Below are 17,666 nucleotides of genomic sequence, written 5' to 3'. Positions count from 1 at the left end.
TTTTCTTTTATTGGTGGTTATTGGCTATAGTGGCGTTTTGAGACGTTGCTATAGCCAATTTTTTAATAAAAAAATAATATAAGGATTCATAACAGCATTTTAAAAACACCACTATAGGGTATTGACCTATAGTAGTGTTTTTGTAAAATGCTACTATAGGTTTATAGTTATGGTACAATAGTGAAGTTTTGTGGCATCACTATAACCCAAAGGGACCTATAGTGGCGTTTTTAGGACCTGTAGTGGTGTTTTTAGGACTTATAGTGACGTTTGAAAAATGCCACTATAGCCCTTGTTTTTTGTAGTGGTATTATCCAATTCTTTCTTTAAGAGCATGAGTAGTTGGATATAAAAACTTTCCACTCTAGCTTGTTGTAAGCAATAATTTGATCTCCACTTTTTTATCTTGTTGTTTTTTCTTTGTCGGCTAATTTAACTTCACTTATTGATCTTTGTTAATGTCCTTGAAATAATCATAGACGCATAGTGTTATTTAGAAATATTAGAAGTCAAATAATTGTAGGTTTAAGTACTTATAGAGCAAGTATATTAACCTTAATTTGTCTATGGTTAGCCTAGGGTTACTCATATATTCTAGTGTATAAACTCTACATTGGGTTCATTATAACACAAATGCTTGATATAATATGTAGCCATCATGGGCTTTCTTACTATGGACGTAGTCGATAGGCTGAACCACATAAATTTTTGTGTGTGCTCTTTCTTTCATGCTTCCGTCTATCATTCAATTATCATAGTGAGTATCTCCTTTGAAGTGGAATGATAATGAAGTTCTGAAGGTTGTCTTATGGTGAGGGTTGGGAAAATCTTGATAATGATAGGCTTACTCCTCTAGGTGATTAAGAATGTTTCTCCATTTACAGCACAAAAAATTTGGTTATGGGGCAACCAAAATTTTGTGGGTAGAATCTTAGGATAGAGAATTGTTGTTGCAGCTCCAGTGTCAGACTTCAAATTAACTTAGCTACAATTTACAATGAGTTTTGTCTGATTATGCATGAGATGGTGGGGTTCTAGTTTGTAGTGACAAGTGGTTGAAGAGGTAAGGGCTTGGCTGAGCCAAAGCATCTGTTGGATAAGGTTGTTGCAGCGAGTAGTAAATACGTTTGACATGCATGGATAAGTTTGAACGAAGCTGCTTCAGGATGTTTCTAGGATCTCCTTTTTTTTTTTTTTTTAATTGTTGAACATACTTAGTCCCATTCGTCTCTTCATTGGAACCATTCTTCATCGACGTCAGCTTTTGGGTCATGGTTAGCATAATAGGGGTCATTGTGACCAATGAAAGGATTTGGCATTTCCCAAGGGTCTTCATGTGGCCACTATTGTCTATAAGCTTCTAAAGTGCTTGGTCCTGTTTTGGATAAGGTTCTCGTATTAAGGGATTCTGCCTTTGTAAGAGCATTCTAACAACATGCCCAAGTAGTGTCTATGTGTAAATGAAGGGAGTCATCTAGGTTAGTGAGCCAATGAATTTCTAGTGGGTGAAAGATACCTTCTACTTGGATATCCCTTTTTGAATTGAACTTAGCAATCATGGATCCTATAGTAATTTTGTGACCAAATCTTGGATGTTTTGTGATGGGATACATTTTCCAGTTCTTCCTCTACAATTACTGATATCCCTAAACCCTCTTTTGACATTTCCCTCCGTACATCTACTGCAAATAGATTAGACTACCCGTATGAAATCTCTAATGTATTCGAAAAAAGTAAAATTCCTATTACTAACTTTCCCATTGTAAATCCTTACACTGTGTTTAATAAACCCCAACCTTCATTCAAAAAATCCATAAAAAAAATTTATTGGTCATTCTCATTCTTCTACCGTAAAAGAGTATGTCCAAGTTCCAAGTTCGATCAATTCAATATCCTAGCATGTGAAAATGAAAATTTCATCACCCTTACTCTTCCTATAGAATTTGTAATTCCATGGCAAAAACAAAGATACACACATTTTCATTTTGGTGTTGTAAGATTAACACTAACTTTCCACGAAAGAAAGCAGCTCCCTACAGTCTCTAGCATAGTAAAATGTGGTTATAGGAACTGTCCAGAACACTTTAAATGCGGGAATAGTTTTTGTTACACTCTTTCCAAACTTCAATATGCCTCTCAAAGACCCTCGTTTTTGTGATGCTCTCAAGGTGCAAGTTCAAATTACAGGAGCTTTCAAGTACAAGACACATATGCAACTACACTTCACTTTCAGCTTGCTTACAGGCTTCAAAATCATGCCTTTGATATGGCAGTCCCAGATATGGCCCAAACTAATGATGCCTTGTTAATCCAAGTTGATCTAGGAATGACCCCATGTGTTCATTTGTCCCAACACAACTTACAAGAGACCAGATGACTTCCCTTTTTTCCAGAATCATGGATTACAAAATATGAGACGCTTCACCAAGCAGTTAAGCCAGTCCAGTCTAACAACCCTTTCTTTATTAGGAAAGAAAATGGTCATTGGATAGTCTTCTATAGAATTTTTGGAAGTATCTCAGATGGGAAATACACTGCTGCCTCTCTTAGAGCATTCACATTAGAGCATTCTTATCAAGGTGAGTAAAATTTTTAGCATATACCACCCCAAAACCCAAAATTTTAGCTTTTAACAACTCATTTTACAATTCACCCAACATCAAAGATTTTATATTTTTTACCATTTCATTTACATATTCTTTTTTTTATTATTTCTTTATTCTTCAACTATATTTCTTTCTCTCTCTTCCTCTCTGTCACTCTTAACCCAGCAAACTTGACAATCTCAAAGCAGCAAACCCATACCCACCCCATCCACAACCACCGGAAAAAAACACCAACCACCCATACCCACCTATCTATCCAACAAACTCACACTCTTCCATCTCAACCCAGCAAACCCATATCCATCCCAACCACTACCACTGAAGAAAAAAAAAAAAAAAAAAGGGCCCAGCCACTACCTTCCTCTTCCAAATCACAAATCAACCACCATTACAATCATAAAACCCAGATTGATGAGAAGAAAGAAGAAAGGCAGAGAGGCAAACCGATCACGCTGCGTGAGCAAAACACACACACACACAAACCCACCTCAGTAAACCTCCACAAAAGCAAACCCATCACACCGATCCACTACACCACAACCCACTACGACCCAGACCCATAACCCAAAGACCCACGCCAATCACAATCCGAAGTCATAAACCCACAACCCAGAGACCCACGCCCATGCCAATCACAATCCCACAACCTGAGACCCATGCCCACGCTGATCACAAACCCATAACCAGACCCATGCCGATCACAATTTGAAATCACAAATTTACAACCCATAAAATCAAATCACCCTGTCATCAAGCTTTACCTCCATATTGGCGGCAACACTCCGAAGGCGTTTGGGCTTTGAAGTTCCTAACTGACAAACCTTGGAGGGAAGGAGCTCAAACCGTGAACCCGAGAGAAACAGAGAAGCTATGGGAAAGAGGAAGAGGAAAGTGAGAGAGGAGAGAGAAGAAAGAAGGGAAAAATAAAAAACAAATACACGCACAGTTACCGTTGGAATAAAAAAATAATTTTTGGTTTAGGATTTGTGCTACAATGAGGTTGTATTAATACAATCTCACTATAGCAGTATCTCAAAATTTTTGAGATTTGAAATGTTTGATGGAGTTGGTTTTTGGGTGTATTGGTGCTAAAATTTAGCATATGGCACTTTTAGCATCCTTAATGAGAATGCTCTTAAAGATGTGAAAAGTGCTAAAATGCTATTTTATAACTCAAAACACAAAAACATGCTCTACATCAAAAGGGTCACATCTCAAAAGTTTTAGCAACTTGATACAGTAAGGTGCTACAATTAACACCTTACTGTAGCAGGTTGTTACATTCTTTTTTACTATTATTTTCTCTTTCTTGCACTCTCTCTCTCCAGGTCTCTTTGTCTTTTTCTCCCTCTGCCTCTTTGACCATTTTTATTTTCTTCTTTTTTACTTTGTACTTTGTTGTTCTTCTTCCTTTCATTTCTTTTTTCTTTCTCACAACTCAGGCGATCCTCTTAGGTGAAACTGTGGCTCACAACGCTTCACTAGATTATGGTGTGTGATTTTTGGTTTTTTATTTATTTTATTTGAGATTATGAAGCAAATAATTTTTATATTTTTCTTGCCCTTTTTATTTTATGAAAGCACTTTTCTGGGAAATACCATTATTTTTGCTTTGCTTTCAGTCTATCAGTCTTGCTTGTGGTGTGTGTTTGATTAATTTGGATCTAAAATTAGTTCAACAAGATGATTCTTCTTCTAAAATATAATAACAAAACCAATATATGTTTTTTTATCAGCGGGTTCACTTTCAGTGTTTTCATTTTGTGATTTTGGTTGTTTTGTGGGTTTTGTGCTTTGATTTCGGTGGGTTTGGTTTGATTTGTGATTTGGTGGGCTTCTAGGTCTTTGTTGTGATTTGATTTTGGCTGGGTTTTGGCTGTGGTGGTGGTTGTGATTTGATTTTGGCTGGGTTTCGTCAGTGGTGTGTGGTTGGAGGTGATGAGCTTGAAAACCTTTGGCCATGGAGGTTTAGAAGAAGAGCTTGGTGGTCAGCCATGGAGCATGGGTTTGAGAGCAGAAGATCAGAGAGAGGGAGAAGGTTCTAGATCTGTTGGGTTGAGAAAGAGAGAGACAAAGGAAGAGAGAGGAAGAAAAAAAATGAATAAAAAATAATAAAGAAAGAATATTTAAATAAAGTGGTAAAAAGAAAAAATAGAAATTTTGATGTAGGTTGAATTGTAAAGTGATGTGTTAAATGTTATAAAGTTAGTTTTTTAAATGTTAAATGCTAAAAAATTTTACAATCTTTAATGAAAATGCTCTAAGCAAATTTTTAGATAAGCTCATAAGAACTTCATGCTTTATTCATTTCTTTCTATAAGAACATGAGTGTTTGGATTTAAAGCTTTGCACTCTTACTTATTGTAAGCAAAAATTTGATCTCTACCTTTTTATCGTCACTTATTGATTTTTTTTTTTTTTTGGGGCTAATTTAACTTCAATTATTATTATTATTATTATTGATAGAATTTTTAACTTCACTTATTGATCTTTGTTAATGGCCTTGAAATAATCATATATGTGCAGGATCACAAATGGCATGTTATCAAAAAAAAAAAGAAAAGAAAAAAGGATTACAAATAGGGCCAAAATTGGAAATTAAGACTGTTTCTCAAACAATATAATTAGTAGTCACTGTTTTCAAATTATATTTTTTACTAACATCTCGAGTTTAAAAGGCTTGATTTAGGGCGTATAAATCGAGTCTCAAAGACTCGGTTTCCATGGTCTAATCACGTCTGATGTGGCATTTTTTTCACGTGGTGACCACCTGGAAATCGAGTCTCTAAGACTTGATTTATAAGCCCACTTAGCCCTACATATTCAGCCTCCTAACACTTCAGCTCTCTCATGTACAACCCATTCCCCTCACCCTACCCCCCACCTTCTCATCAGACCATGTCAAACCCCCACGCCACCACATTCTCATACACAAAGCCTCACAACATCGAGCACACAAACACAGGGACGTAACACATACCCTCTGTTTTGCACACACTAGCTCACGTGCTTATCTCCGCGTCCATGCGCCATTGTGTGTAGGTCCACGCTCCACCACTGCTGTAGATCGTGGTTGACCCGTCAGGCTTTCAGCCTCTACATCCACCTTTTGTGGTTCATGCACCATTCAAGGCACTCTTAGCTTGTAGATCGGAGAGTGGTTGTTGGGTTTGAGAGTAGAGAGACTCAGTGACACCTTGGTTCGAGTTTAGAGCTTGGTTTGGGTCATGGCTCGGAGTTGGATGACATGCAGAGAGATTGAGAAGCCACCCTCGTGGTGATGTTGGCTGTTTGTCTCGGAGGAGCAAGGAAGCTCTGCATCTTTAGATCAGAGAGAGGGCTTGGGTTTAAATGGAAAGTTCGAGGTTGTATGAAAAGGGTCTAGGCCAAGAAAGTATTGAGAAACCAAATCACCATCGTCTGTGGTGGTAATGTGGATCAGAGATGGTAAAGCTTGAACTTCAGCCCTGAGAGATTCAGGGGTTAGAAAGAGCTAGAGGAGTTTAGCTGAATATGCAGGGTTAAGTGGGCTTATAAATTGAGTTTTAGAGACTCGATTTTCAGGTGGTCACCACGTGGAAAAAATGTCACATCAGACGTGATTAGACCATGGAATTCAAGCCTTTGAGACTCGATTTATAGGTTCTAAATCGAGTCTTTTAAACTCGAGATGTTAGTAAAAAATGTAGTTTGAAAACAGTGCCTATTAATTATATTGTTTGAGAAACAATGTTAATTTTCAATTTTGATCTTATAAATAGCAAGTACGAGTTCTTAAGAGAGAGAGAGAGAGAGAGAGAGAGAGAGAGAGAGAGAGAGAGAGAGACCAATCACATCAACTTCTTGGAAGAATAGAAAGGATAGATATTTCATATTTCATAATTATAAGCTCACCACCGGACATATAAAAAGCCTTTATGGACGACTGTCACATGTGCTGCTTTGTCTTTACTCCCCTTCGCTCCTCACTTCAAACATCAACGTCAAGATTCAAAGACCTTTTAATTTGTCGGGAAGCATTGATAAAAAAAAAAAAAAAAAAAATGTCGGGAAGCATTATTATGGCAAAGAACTTGAGTGGCCAACTTTAGTGAAACAATCACATCAAGATTCAAAGGCCTTTAAACATTAACAAAGCTAGAAATTGCCTCAACCTTTCCTCCCTTGAATTCCTCCAATTCCTTGAGTGCCAAATTTCTGAATTCTTCCACCACTTTCATTAATCCCTTTTCTAATTTTCCAGCCCCATGTAACATTCCTTGAATGGTTCCAACATAGAGACCAAACCTTCTTAGCTTCTCTATTTCCTCCTCACTTCCCCCTCCTAGTATTGCCCCACACGCAGCCCCACACGCGTGCAACTCACCTTCCTTTTTCTTGCACACTTGCTCAATCCACCCTATGTCACATAATTCCTCCCCCTCCGATTGAGGGCATTCCAATTCATAGTATTGTCCCTCTACCATACCTTGTGAGCCTATGGCACGTGCAATTTCAATTGTCACCCGCAAAATTTGGTCCGAGTTGTTTTGGGCCGGGTCATCGGATCTAGCTAACAACTCAAACCCAAATGGTAACATGCCATCCCCCAAGAGAAGCTCTATGTTTGGGCCGTAGGCGTGGTGGATCGTGGGCCTGGACTTGGGCCTGGGCCTGTCAGTTAGCGGAAGTTGCTCGTGAGTGAACGAAGCCGCCTGCATCAGGTGGAGTGTGGAAGCCGCCGCCATGGCTTGGTCTCGGTGTCCGCCAACGAGTTCACATGCGGCAATACACAAGGCCGGGGCAGGGTTTTGTGGGGCTGCAAAAACCAAATGGTGCATGGGCTCAAAGACTTGAAGTGGAGGCCGTAGTGGAATGGCTTGCTTGAGATGGGCTTCAATTTCGGCATTTATGGAGGCCCAATAGGATTGATTTTGGGACATGGTGACCATCATAGACCTATGTGGTAAGGATGCCCGGGTAACACTAGATCTGGAGAGAATATGGAATGTTTGATTTCCATTAAGGTGGAGGAAAGCTCTAGCCATAGAATTGAGGAGGATAGAGAAAGAAGATACAAATAGTTGATGTTGAAGTGAAGCTGATTCTTCTTGGAATGGGTTTGGTGGATGAGAGAAAGTTAAAATACAAGGATGGTGGTGGAGGTGCTCTGCCTACATATCAATTTATTATATCCGTATCTTTGTTTGGTAGCTATTGCTATTGGTTTTGTTTGGTGCACTCGTGAAGGAACTTTACTGGCTGGAGCCCATGAAAATAATTTTGTCCACAAGTCTTTATAGGTTAGAAATGCGAAACATATGGTACTCATTTTGTGTCCCCATGAAAATGTAGTTTAGTTAATGCAATGCATGTGTTACCCATGCGAGAATGATAATCGGTACGCAACAAATATTATTCTCAGTTTTCTATCCAAAAAAATAGTATATTATTCACACTAGGCTTGACTTTCTTGTTCTTGCCTTCTTGGCAGTCACTCAGGTGTCATTGTCACTTCTCCTTTGCCTATGTTTGAGGACTCGAGACTATGAAAAGAAGTTCTCAAATTAAATTCAATTACGTGGTATTGTCTTTAAGAGAGGATAACATCTTAAAGATGGGAAGCACGAGTTTGAATTTAATTAGAAAATTTTAAGTTACATCATTTAAAGAAACGCACTTAAATTTTAGGGTTAATTGATAGGAGGATTTTAGTTTTTATTTTTAAAACAATATAAAAACAATTATTAAAAAATTGAATTTGAAATTAGTTTTCAGATAGTAATTTTTATATTTTACATGTTTAGTTCCTACTTTTAAGAATAATTTTCAAAATATTAAAAACAAAAAATAATTATTTAGAAAACTACTTCTCTTTTTTAGATTAATTTTTTCTTGGAATGGGTTTGGTAGATGAGAGAAAGTTGAAATACAAGGATGGTGGTGGAGGTGCTCTGCCTACGCATCAATTTATTTTACACATATCTTTGTTTGGTAGCTATTGCTGTTGGTTTCGTTTGGCGTACTTGTGAAGTAACTTTACTAGTTGGAGTTCCGAGTGTATTTGGTAGAATAGTTTGAGAATTATTGTTTGGAGTTTTTTGAAATACGTATGGATAAAAAAATATGTAAAAAAATGTATAATGTTGTTTAAAATGTGAGTTTGAACTCACTCACCAAACATGCCAAATTTTGTCCACAGAAGTCTTTATAGGTTAGAAATGCGAAACTTATGGTACTCATTTTGTGTCCACATGAAAATGTAGCCAAGCATATGTTACTCATGCGAGAATGATAATTGATACGCAGCAAATATATTCTCAGTTTTCTATACAAAAAAATAGTATATTATTCATACCAGACTTGAATTTCTTGTTCTTGGCAGTCACTCAGGTGTCAATGTCACTTCTCATTTGCCTATGTTTCAGGACTCGAGATTATGAAAAAAAGTTCTCAAATGAAATTCAATTACGTGGTATTGTACCATCGTGTTTAACACCTTTTCATGTTGTATTGGTCATTACTGCACATATTTGAACTTTTTTCTTTCTGATGGGAAGCACATGTTTGAATTTTATAAAAAGAATTTAAGTTACACCATTTACAGAAATATACTTAAATTTAAAGACATGATTGGCAGGGGGATTTTAGTTTTTGTTTTTAAAACAATATAAAAATAATTTTTTAAAAATTGAATTTGAAACTAGTTTTCAGATAATAATTTTTATATTTTACATGTTTAGCTCCTACTTTTAAGAACAATTTTCAAAATATTAAAAACAAAAAATAATTGTTTGGGAAATCATTTCTATTTTTTTAGATTTTTTTTAAAAATATTTACAAAAAGTAATATGTAGAATTTGTAGATTACTTTTTTTGTGTGGATAATGATAAGGGAATAGAGTTCATCATGCACTTTTTTTTTTTTATAATGATAAATTTCAAATTTGAAGGGTGAAAATTCTTTTTGTGATAAAGATAAACGAGTTTGGTCAAATATGTGGGGTTCATTGTTTTCAATTTATTTACAACTATGTCATTAAAAACATTTTCTATATCCTGATAGCACCCTCTTAGCTATTTTCAAAATTCTGTTCTAAACCAAGAAAACAGGATATAGTTTTTTGAAACTTGTATTTAGAAAATCTTAGTTAAATAATAAATTCAAGTGTGCGACTCATTATTTTATGGATTGCAAAACAAAAAAACTATATTTAAATACTCTTACCAAATAAACCCTTAATTTTATAGAAGTGGGTTTTGGGCATCACAAAGTTCTAAAAAATTGTCTTTAAAAGAAGATAACGTCTTTCATGTTGTATTGGTCATTAAAAGCTTTACAGATCATGTTTGAATTTAATTAAAAAAATTTAAGTTCCATCGTTTACAGAAGTGTACTTCAATTTTAACTTAAAGTTCTAATTTTTTTGTTGTTGTTGATGAATATCTAAAAATTTCCTAAGTGGTGAGAGATTGAGTCTATGGATTTGGATCCAAGCTATTGCACACTGCGTGGTGCCCGGATCTCAATCTTGGGTGTGTTTCTAGAGTTTCCTAAGTTGTGGGAAATTGAGTGATTGACACTGTAACAAATTAAATGTTTGTTTCAAAACCTCCCTAATCATTTTATATTATTTGTAATTATAAGCTTACAAACAGAAGTGTTTTGAATAAGAATTATATGCTTACAAACAAAACTTCAAAGTTTATAGAGAGTTTCAGTTTACTCAATTCGTAAAATTTTTTGCTGTCGAATAAGAGATTTGAGGTTTGAATCTCACTTACAGTAAAAACTGATTGATATCTTAGTCTAATGATAAAAGCAATCATAATAGAGTGAACACCAAATTAAATTTTTTTTTTGAACGCTGGGGAGACACAGCCCAATCTCATGTAACACAAGAGAAGATGAATTAATGAAGTAATAACTTTCTTAAAAAAAAGAAAAAGAAAAAAAAAAAGAAAAAGAAAAAAGTAATACCATTTTCTTGGAAATATTTACGAGGGCCCATTTTAGGAACAAAATTATAGATATGGATTGGGCCTCGTGGAGATCCAAAACTTCCTATTTTCCATTTTTTTAGACTCTGGAGAGACGGGGCCCAAAAGGTCAACTCCTTGATGATACTGAGCCCATAAAAGATTAAGAATGTTAAAAAGGATGGGTAGGCCATGAACCATGTAATACATAACGAGATAAAAAATGTAGTAGTGTCATTTTCATTGGAATGTAAACAAGAGCCTGTTTTGAGACCAATATTATTGATATGGGTTTTGGGCCTTGTGTAGAGCCGAGACCCACATTGGAGAGCCGAGACCTAATAGGGTTGAAAACTTGATGATACTAATCAAGGCATGGCTTAGGATAGGATTTGGATCTTATAGATTTTTTAGGACAATTAAAATATAGAGTTCCGAAAATTTCATTAATCCATTTTAAAATGAATGGATTTGATTTTGTTACAGTATCCATAACTTAAATAAATATAAATATAGTGACAGTCAACATTTATTTAAATGTAAATAATGTTATAAAATGATTAAAATTTAATAAATTTATCTCAAAATGAATGGATAGGACAATATCCTATGTAGCACAAGACCAGTATCAATAATTTAAAGAAATATAAATATAATGATAGTCAATATTTATTTAAATATAAATGGTGTTATAAAATTTAATAGACTTATCTCAAAATGAATGGATGGCAACGAGTAACTTAGAAAGCACAAGGCAAGAGTCTGCAGTTGTTAACACCTTAACGGTAACTTAAAGAGTTTTGTTACTTAGTCTAACTATATGTATGGGAGTCGTGTGAATTTCATATGTACCATAACAATATTCTATAGTGGACTTGTTGAGTTGGGTTTGACCTAGAGTGTTTTTACCATTTGGGTTTTCATTTTGTGAACATATGCTTGTCTTTGAGTGTGTCTAATACTTTATTTTTGATGCAACTTTATTGAGAACAAGATAAATTCAATACATCTTGAGCCACAATTGACTCAATCATATTCTCTATCTAAGTTACAAAACTGTCAATTCCCTTGACCTGTTAAGTCAAGATGTGTGCTGATTGATTCTCATGACTCTTTATATGTAAAATATGCACTGATCTAAAACCTTGTAGCTTTTAATTATCCAGGAAATGAGGTTATCAATGGCAATTGATGGGCTGTTTGAACCTGTCACAGCATCAGCCACTAATTTTGAACCACCTTCAAAAAATTACATCTCTTACTCCAACGTCCCAAGAAAAACTTACGCCCTCCTCCATGGCCTTAGCTTCGGCTTCCAACAGTCCTAGCGGTATAGAGTCTATACAGTATTTTTTTTTGCTCAAGGCTGCTTCATCAGCGATCCTAGAGATATAGACAGTTTGTGTGCGTGTGTTTATAATTAACTACCCTATTGATAATTGAATTAATCTATTAAAATTGGTAGTTAAATCTTTGTAGGGGTTTAGACGCATCTCTCACGTTTTCTTGCGTTTGGCTACAGCCTAGAGGTAAAGACAAAGTTAACATGTAAATTAACAATAGAATAAAATAAGTGATGCCAAGCCTTTTGTGCTTACTAATATTTCGTAGATCTCTTTCATATGGTGTTCAGTTAATTCTAAAACCCTATGGCCAATTCAGAAAAAAAAAAAAATGAAACCAACGAATGGGCAGTGGGGCTTCTCCCAAATTGAAATTAACACAAAGGGATATAAATAAATAAATAAATTAAGAGGAGATAATAAATCCTTAATCAAATTCATGCATTAACTAATAAAACACAAACAGTATTATATTTTTTTTAAAGTAATTAAATTCAATATAATTTTATATTTAAATTTAATTAAAAAGCTTAATCTATGAAACTAAAAAACTGTACCGTAAATTTCACCCTAATAATAATATATGTAGCACATGATAGCGCTATAATGATAGTAAATACTTATTATTTATGTTGTACACATAAGACACATATATACATAAGATTGGAGTAACAATATATAGCTGCAAGTTAAGGCACATAGCTACCTTTGGACTGGGGGGGAGGGCATGCATGGCGCCCCCCCCAGCACCAATAGCGTTTAACTTTTATTTTTATTTCTTTATTTATTTTTATGAGTATTCTTATTAAAATTAAATTTTTTAAGAGTATTACCTTTGGTCCAACAGTTCTAAAAAAGAAGAAGAAGAGTTTGGTCCCAACAGCCCACCAAATCACCTGCTATCTCTCTTCCTCCCTTGTTATTAATTAATTCTCTAATATGTACCTTTTCTCTTCAAAAACCAAATTAATTAGTTGATGTATACGTGAAATTAGCACATCCAATCAAGAACAACTGTATGACAATTTTAATTGTAGCACATAGAGCCTAAATACGTATACATTATTCTTTATGATATATAGATATAAAACACACATGTAGCCAGACAAATTATAAAAAAAGAAGACGAACACAACAGAGATACATGCAAATTATAGCAATTCTTCCTAGGAGGAGAAGTTTAAGTAGCAATGGTTGCCACTTGAGGCACGTCAACAGGGTACTCATGAATCTCATTCATCCAAACATTACTCTTCTCTTTAGCTGGATCAATGGTTCGTAATGCCTGCCACACAGCACTGTTACACTTGAATCCTGATCCGAACCCAATTTGCCATACCCTATTGCCTTTCTTAATCCTTCCCTTGGCTTCGGAATAAGCCAATTCATACCACAGAGAACTACTAGAAGTGTTCCCAAACCTATATAGAGTCATCCTTGAGGGTTCCATGTGCCATTTAGTGAGCCCAAGGTTCTTCTCTAACTCATCTAATACACCCCTTCCTCCCGCATGTAAGCAAAAATGCTCGAATGCCAACTTAAAGTCTGGGACATATGGTTTTATCTTCATTTGAAATATCTTTCTTCTGATTAAATTCATGACAAATAGAAGTTGTTCAGACACAGGCAAGACCATTGGCCCTAATGTTGTGATGTTGGTTTTAAGAGCTTCACCAGCCACAACCAATAGGTCTTTAGAGAGTAAAAGGCCAACTTTTTTGTTTTCATCTTCTTTTTGGTAGACACAATTATGACACTTATCATCTGCACCCTTGTGAGTACGTAAAGTGTGAGTGAGTTGATACTTAGAACAACGACGATCAGAGGGTCGGTTTGATAAGAGAATTGCAGCTCCACCCATGCGGAAAAGACAATTTGTGATGAGCATTGAGTAGTTGTTGCCTCGGTAATACTGGCAAGTCAAGATTTCCAAGCTCACCACTAAGGCGTAGGTGTTGGATTGTCCCTGTTGTGAAGAAAAGGGTTAAATAAAACTTTAATATATTTCACAACGTTTCCACACACATAAAGGTGTTAGTATTTCATATATGTGTGTGTGAAAATGAAATAATAAATATTAGATTCGGTCTTTCTCTATTATTGACCAACATGGTCTCCATGCTTTCTCATTTTTTGGGCGGCATTTTAGCTTGGAGAATGATAGGTGAGACACATACAAAAGTATTTGTTTGTGTAATTAATTCAATGTGTAATAAATGAGTAATAATGGAAGAGAGGAACTCCCCCTTTTTTTTTTTTGGCTGGGTGAAGAGAGGAACTCCCCTCTAATTTTATTAATGGCACTCCGTCATTCGAGGTAGATATTTTATTTCTGAATTTGACATTACATAGTGTTACATTATTAAAATTTTAATTAATGTTATACTAGATACACTACTAGATTTTAAAATTTTAATATAAATCATGAAATAGAGTAATTTCAAGTAGAGAGCATCTTAATATGGTTTTCATATATATCATAATATTTGTTAAGATGTTTTACATGCCATTACAAATTGAGTCAAAATATCAAATTAAATTAATTCTCAATTAAAATTAGTGTTTATTAACCACACTAGTTGTATTATATAAGGAAAATAAATAAAAATTGATTAAAAATAATAACCGAATGGGATTAAGTATCATTAAAACAAATAAGAAAAATGTTTATAACATTGTCTACAGAGTTAATATTAATGTATCCTCAATAAAAACATGTAACTTGCTTACCACTTGGCATTGGCTGTACCCCTAGACCTGTGATAAGTAAAACTGTATGGTAAAAAGCCTAGTTGTAGTAAGTTCTCAGATCTCAACTAAAGTTTTTTTTTTTATTTATTTATTTATTATAGAAACACACACATATAGGAGAAGGTAGATAAGATAAAAGGAATATATTCATACACCAACGCCAAAACTGTATGCGGCAGTTAGTATTGCGAAACAAGTGATAAACCCATTCTCAATATCACACCCTACCGATATGGGATGACTTGACAACACAAAGTAAATTTTTTTTTTTTTTTGAGAAACACACATATATAAGTGCTGTATAAATGTATAATAATTGCATACTTCAGTTTTTCTGTCTAAATAATACTACATATGTGTCTATCTAAAAATAAATACTACAAATGTGTTAAGAATAATATACAAAAGTACATAATGATCATAACTTTTGTTTATATTATAGACTTAAATAAAGAAGAAATTATTATTTACAGACCCCTTGTATGCATTTTTATATTTTTTTTAACCGTGTTATTGTTTCTAAATTAAAATCATAGATGTGAATAGAACTGGATGTGATATTAAGGATATGAATAAGAAATAAAATTAAAAATTTTTGCATAAAACACGTGCAAATAATATGTATATATTTGAGAAAAAAAATGAAAAATTGTGCAGTTGTATATGGTATGTATAATTGTATATACCTGTAGCAAGCGTTTGGCAAGATCTATAGAAATTAGTCCAGCACTGCAGCCCATTCCACCAAGATTATAGCTCAAAATGTTCCCTCTAAGCTTGTACCTGTTAACAACCATGGATGACAATGATGGTGTTGGATTGAACAAACTGCAATTCACAACAAGAATCCCTATATCCTTTGTCTTCACTCCGGTTTTCGCCAATAACTCATCGATCACTCCAAACATCACCATCCCTGCCTCCTTCCTTGCTTCATCGAAGCTCATGTTGATTGGGACCTCCAACAATGTTTTGGCTATATATGTTTTTTGACCATACCCTGACCTCTCCAAAATCTTCTTTTGAAACGCCAAACTTTCATCCGTGAAACTCCCAGTAAGCTTAGTCGCTTTCATGAAAGTTTCTTTGCTACACATTAGAGTTTGGTCGGGCTTGTAACAAGAAAAATTTACTAAATAAACTTTTCTTGGACGACTCATCAAGTAAAGGGTTGCTAGGATAACTACAATCACGATGCATAAAGTCACAGCTACAAGATTGAGCATAGTGTGGTTGGAGAAATGGACCAAATCATCCATAGAAAGATGAGTCAAAGCTATGGTACTGAGTGGCACAAGTAAGAGATACATGGCATTAAAGATTAAGTAGTGATAACCAAACTTCACGTACTTAAGTATAATAGAATTTGGTTTCTTGTATTGGTTTTGTTTCTTCTCACACTCCATTGTTTAACACAAACGCAAACTGACCAAATCTCTCTTCGTTTTTGTGGGTTCAGTGGCCTAGAAATGAAACTCTTAGACACTACTTAATTTGCAAAATTAGAAATTACTCGAAGAACCAAGCAGTTCTTAGGTTTAGAAGAATTGCTTCAGATTTGTAAAATGGTTTAGGAGAAAAGAGCAAGAGAGTGATATATGCAAACTTAGATGGAAATGTGTAGTGTTCAGGACGCGGTTGGAGTAATGTGGGAGCCTTTATAATCATTAAATAGCGCGTAACACGCCCATCTAATAACAAGAATAACGTTAAAAGATGCAATAAATTTTAGAGTATATATCAATGTGCTGTATTAAAGGAATTGTCTCAGCAGATCTCCCTCTGCAAATAGTTAAAAACAGCCAAAAATATTAAGGAATTGGGACTGCCAGCCGCACCCAATCACATGCTCATTAATACCCTATTTTCACAAAAGAATGGGGCTTCTCAACACAAGTGTGTCCAACGTATTCCTAGGTCAATGAGAGTTTTCAATTGAAAGACGAGTTAGAGCATGGGAAAAAGAATACGACTTCTCAGCACGAGGTGTGTCGAACGACTTCATGGGTCAGTGAGAGTTTTCACTTAAAATCTTGTAACTAACAAATCACTTAAAACCCATTTCATCAGCCTATATCTATTACTGTAGCAATGATAAAGAATATTGTAGGAACATTCATTTGATTATATTTTATAAGCTCTCCATTTCTCATCTCTCTTAATCAGATGATAGCTTCTCTCTCTCACCTACTTTCTCTCTTCTCAGAAGAAGAAAATAATTATAATAAAGTATGTGGAAGAAAGAGAAAATATACTATTTTAGTGTGATAGATTGTAAAAAAAGGATGGAATATGAGGTGTGTTTTTAAAGTATTAATGTAAAATAAATAAAAGTGTGTTTTGGTAGTGCAAAATGCATCGATTTTTAAAGAAACCAATGAGAATACTTTTATGGACTTATGGTTTTTTATTTGGGACAATTATTATAATCTCCCCTAAGATTTTCTGTTATTATCTCAACTTCCATTTAGTTTGGAATAAATCACTCAACTTCCCTAAAATACAAACTATTTACATTGACTTCCTTTATATAGTTGAGAAAGGTTTTAAAAAAAAAAAAAAAATCCTAAAATAATATTTTAAGAAAATCTTGAAATTCCAATTAGAAGGGGTGTCGTGTGGATGATAATTTAAAAAGTGGAGGATGAAATAGGAAATTCAAGATTCTTTAAAGCCCCTCAGTCATTTAGGAAATATTAATGTAAATAGTTTGCATTTTAAGAGAGTTGAGTGTTTTATTTTAAATTAGAGGAGAGGTGAGTGTAGTAGTGAAAAATCTCAAGAGCGGCAATACAATTTTCCCTTTATAAAAATCTATTGAGGCACATTGGTATTGGAGAGTGTTGATAGGGAGTTTTACACTAGATATATCATTAATGAATTTAAACTCTTTACAGCATAGAGTTTTATTGCAAAGACACATTCATTATTGAGTAAGTTTGTAAAATTTTTTGTAGTAAAATTAAAAATCAATTTAATAATAATAATGATGACGACCATGACGACG

General features: G+C 34.6%; 2 protein-coding genes across 2 annotated transcripts; both read right to left on the bottom strand.

The window, feature by feature from the left end:
* Nucleotides 1–6,449: 6,449 nt before the first annotated feature.
* LOC115956069 (heterodimeric geranylgeranyl pyrophosphate synthase small subunit, chloroplastic-like) lies at nucleotides 6,450–7,979 on the bottom strand. The gene has a single exon (XM_031074529.1). It carries the CDS (start codon nucleotides 7,631–7,633, stop codon nucleotides 6,728–6,730), a length of 906 nt encoding a protein of 301 aa, XP_030930389.1. The 5' UTR covers nucleotides 7,634–7,979; the 3' UTR covers nucleotides 6,450–6,727.
* A 4,928-nt stretch (nucleotides 7,980–12,907) lies between these two features.
* On the bottom strand, nucleotides 12,908–16,280 carry LOC115954464 (3-ketoacyl-CoA synthase 11-like). The gene is made up of 2 exons (XM_031072320.1): nucleotides 15,346–16,280; nucleotides 12,908–13,874 (listed from the first exon to the last, which is right to left on the bottom strand). Exons 1-2 carry the CDS (start codon nucleotides 16,063–16,065, stop codon nucleotides 13,089–13,091), a joined length of 1,506 nt encoding a protein of 501 aa, XP_030928180.1. The 5' UTR covers nucleotides 16,066–16,280; the 3' UTR covers nucleotides 12,908–13,088.
* Nucleotides 16,281–17,666: the final 1,386 nt, after the last annotated feature.

The sequence above is a fragment of the Quercus lobata genome, chromosome 8 (assembly GCF_001633185.2).
Source record: "Quercus lobata isolate SW786 chromosome 8, ValleyOak3.0 Primary Assembly, whole genome shotgun sequence".
Classification (NCBI taxonomy): domain Eukaryota; kingdom Viridiplantae; phylum Streptophyta; class Magnoliopsida; order Fagales; family Fagaceae; genus Quercus; species Quercus lobata.
Note: the sequence above shows the minus strand (reverse complement) of the source record. Positions and strands in the feature narration are given on the sequence as shown.

Coding starts and splice junctions, on each gene's coding strand:
- LOC115954464 (XM_031072320.1), bottom strand. CDS start 16,065: ATGGAGTGTGAGAAGAAACAAAACCAATACAAGAAACCAAATTCTATT. Junction 13,875..15,345: donor TTGCCAAACGCTTGCTACAG/GTATATACAATT, acceptor TCTTCACAACAG/GGACAATCCAACACCTACGC.
- LOC115956069 (XM_031074529.1), bottom strand. CDS start 7,633: ATGGCTAGAGCTTTCCTCCACCTTAATGGAAATCAAACATTCCATATT.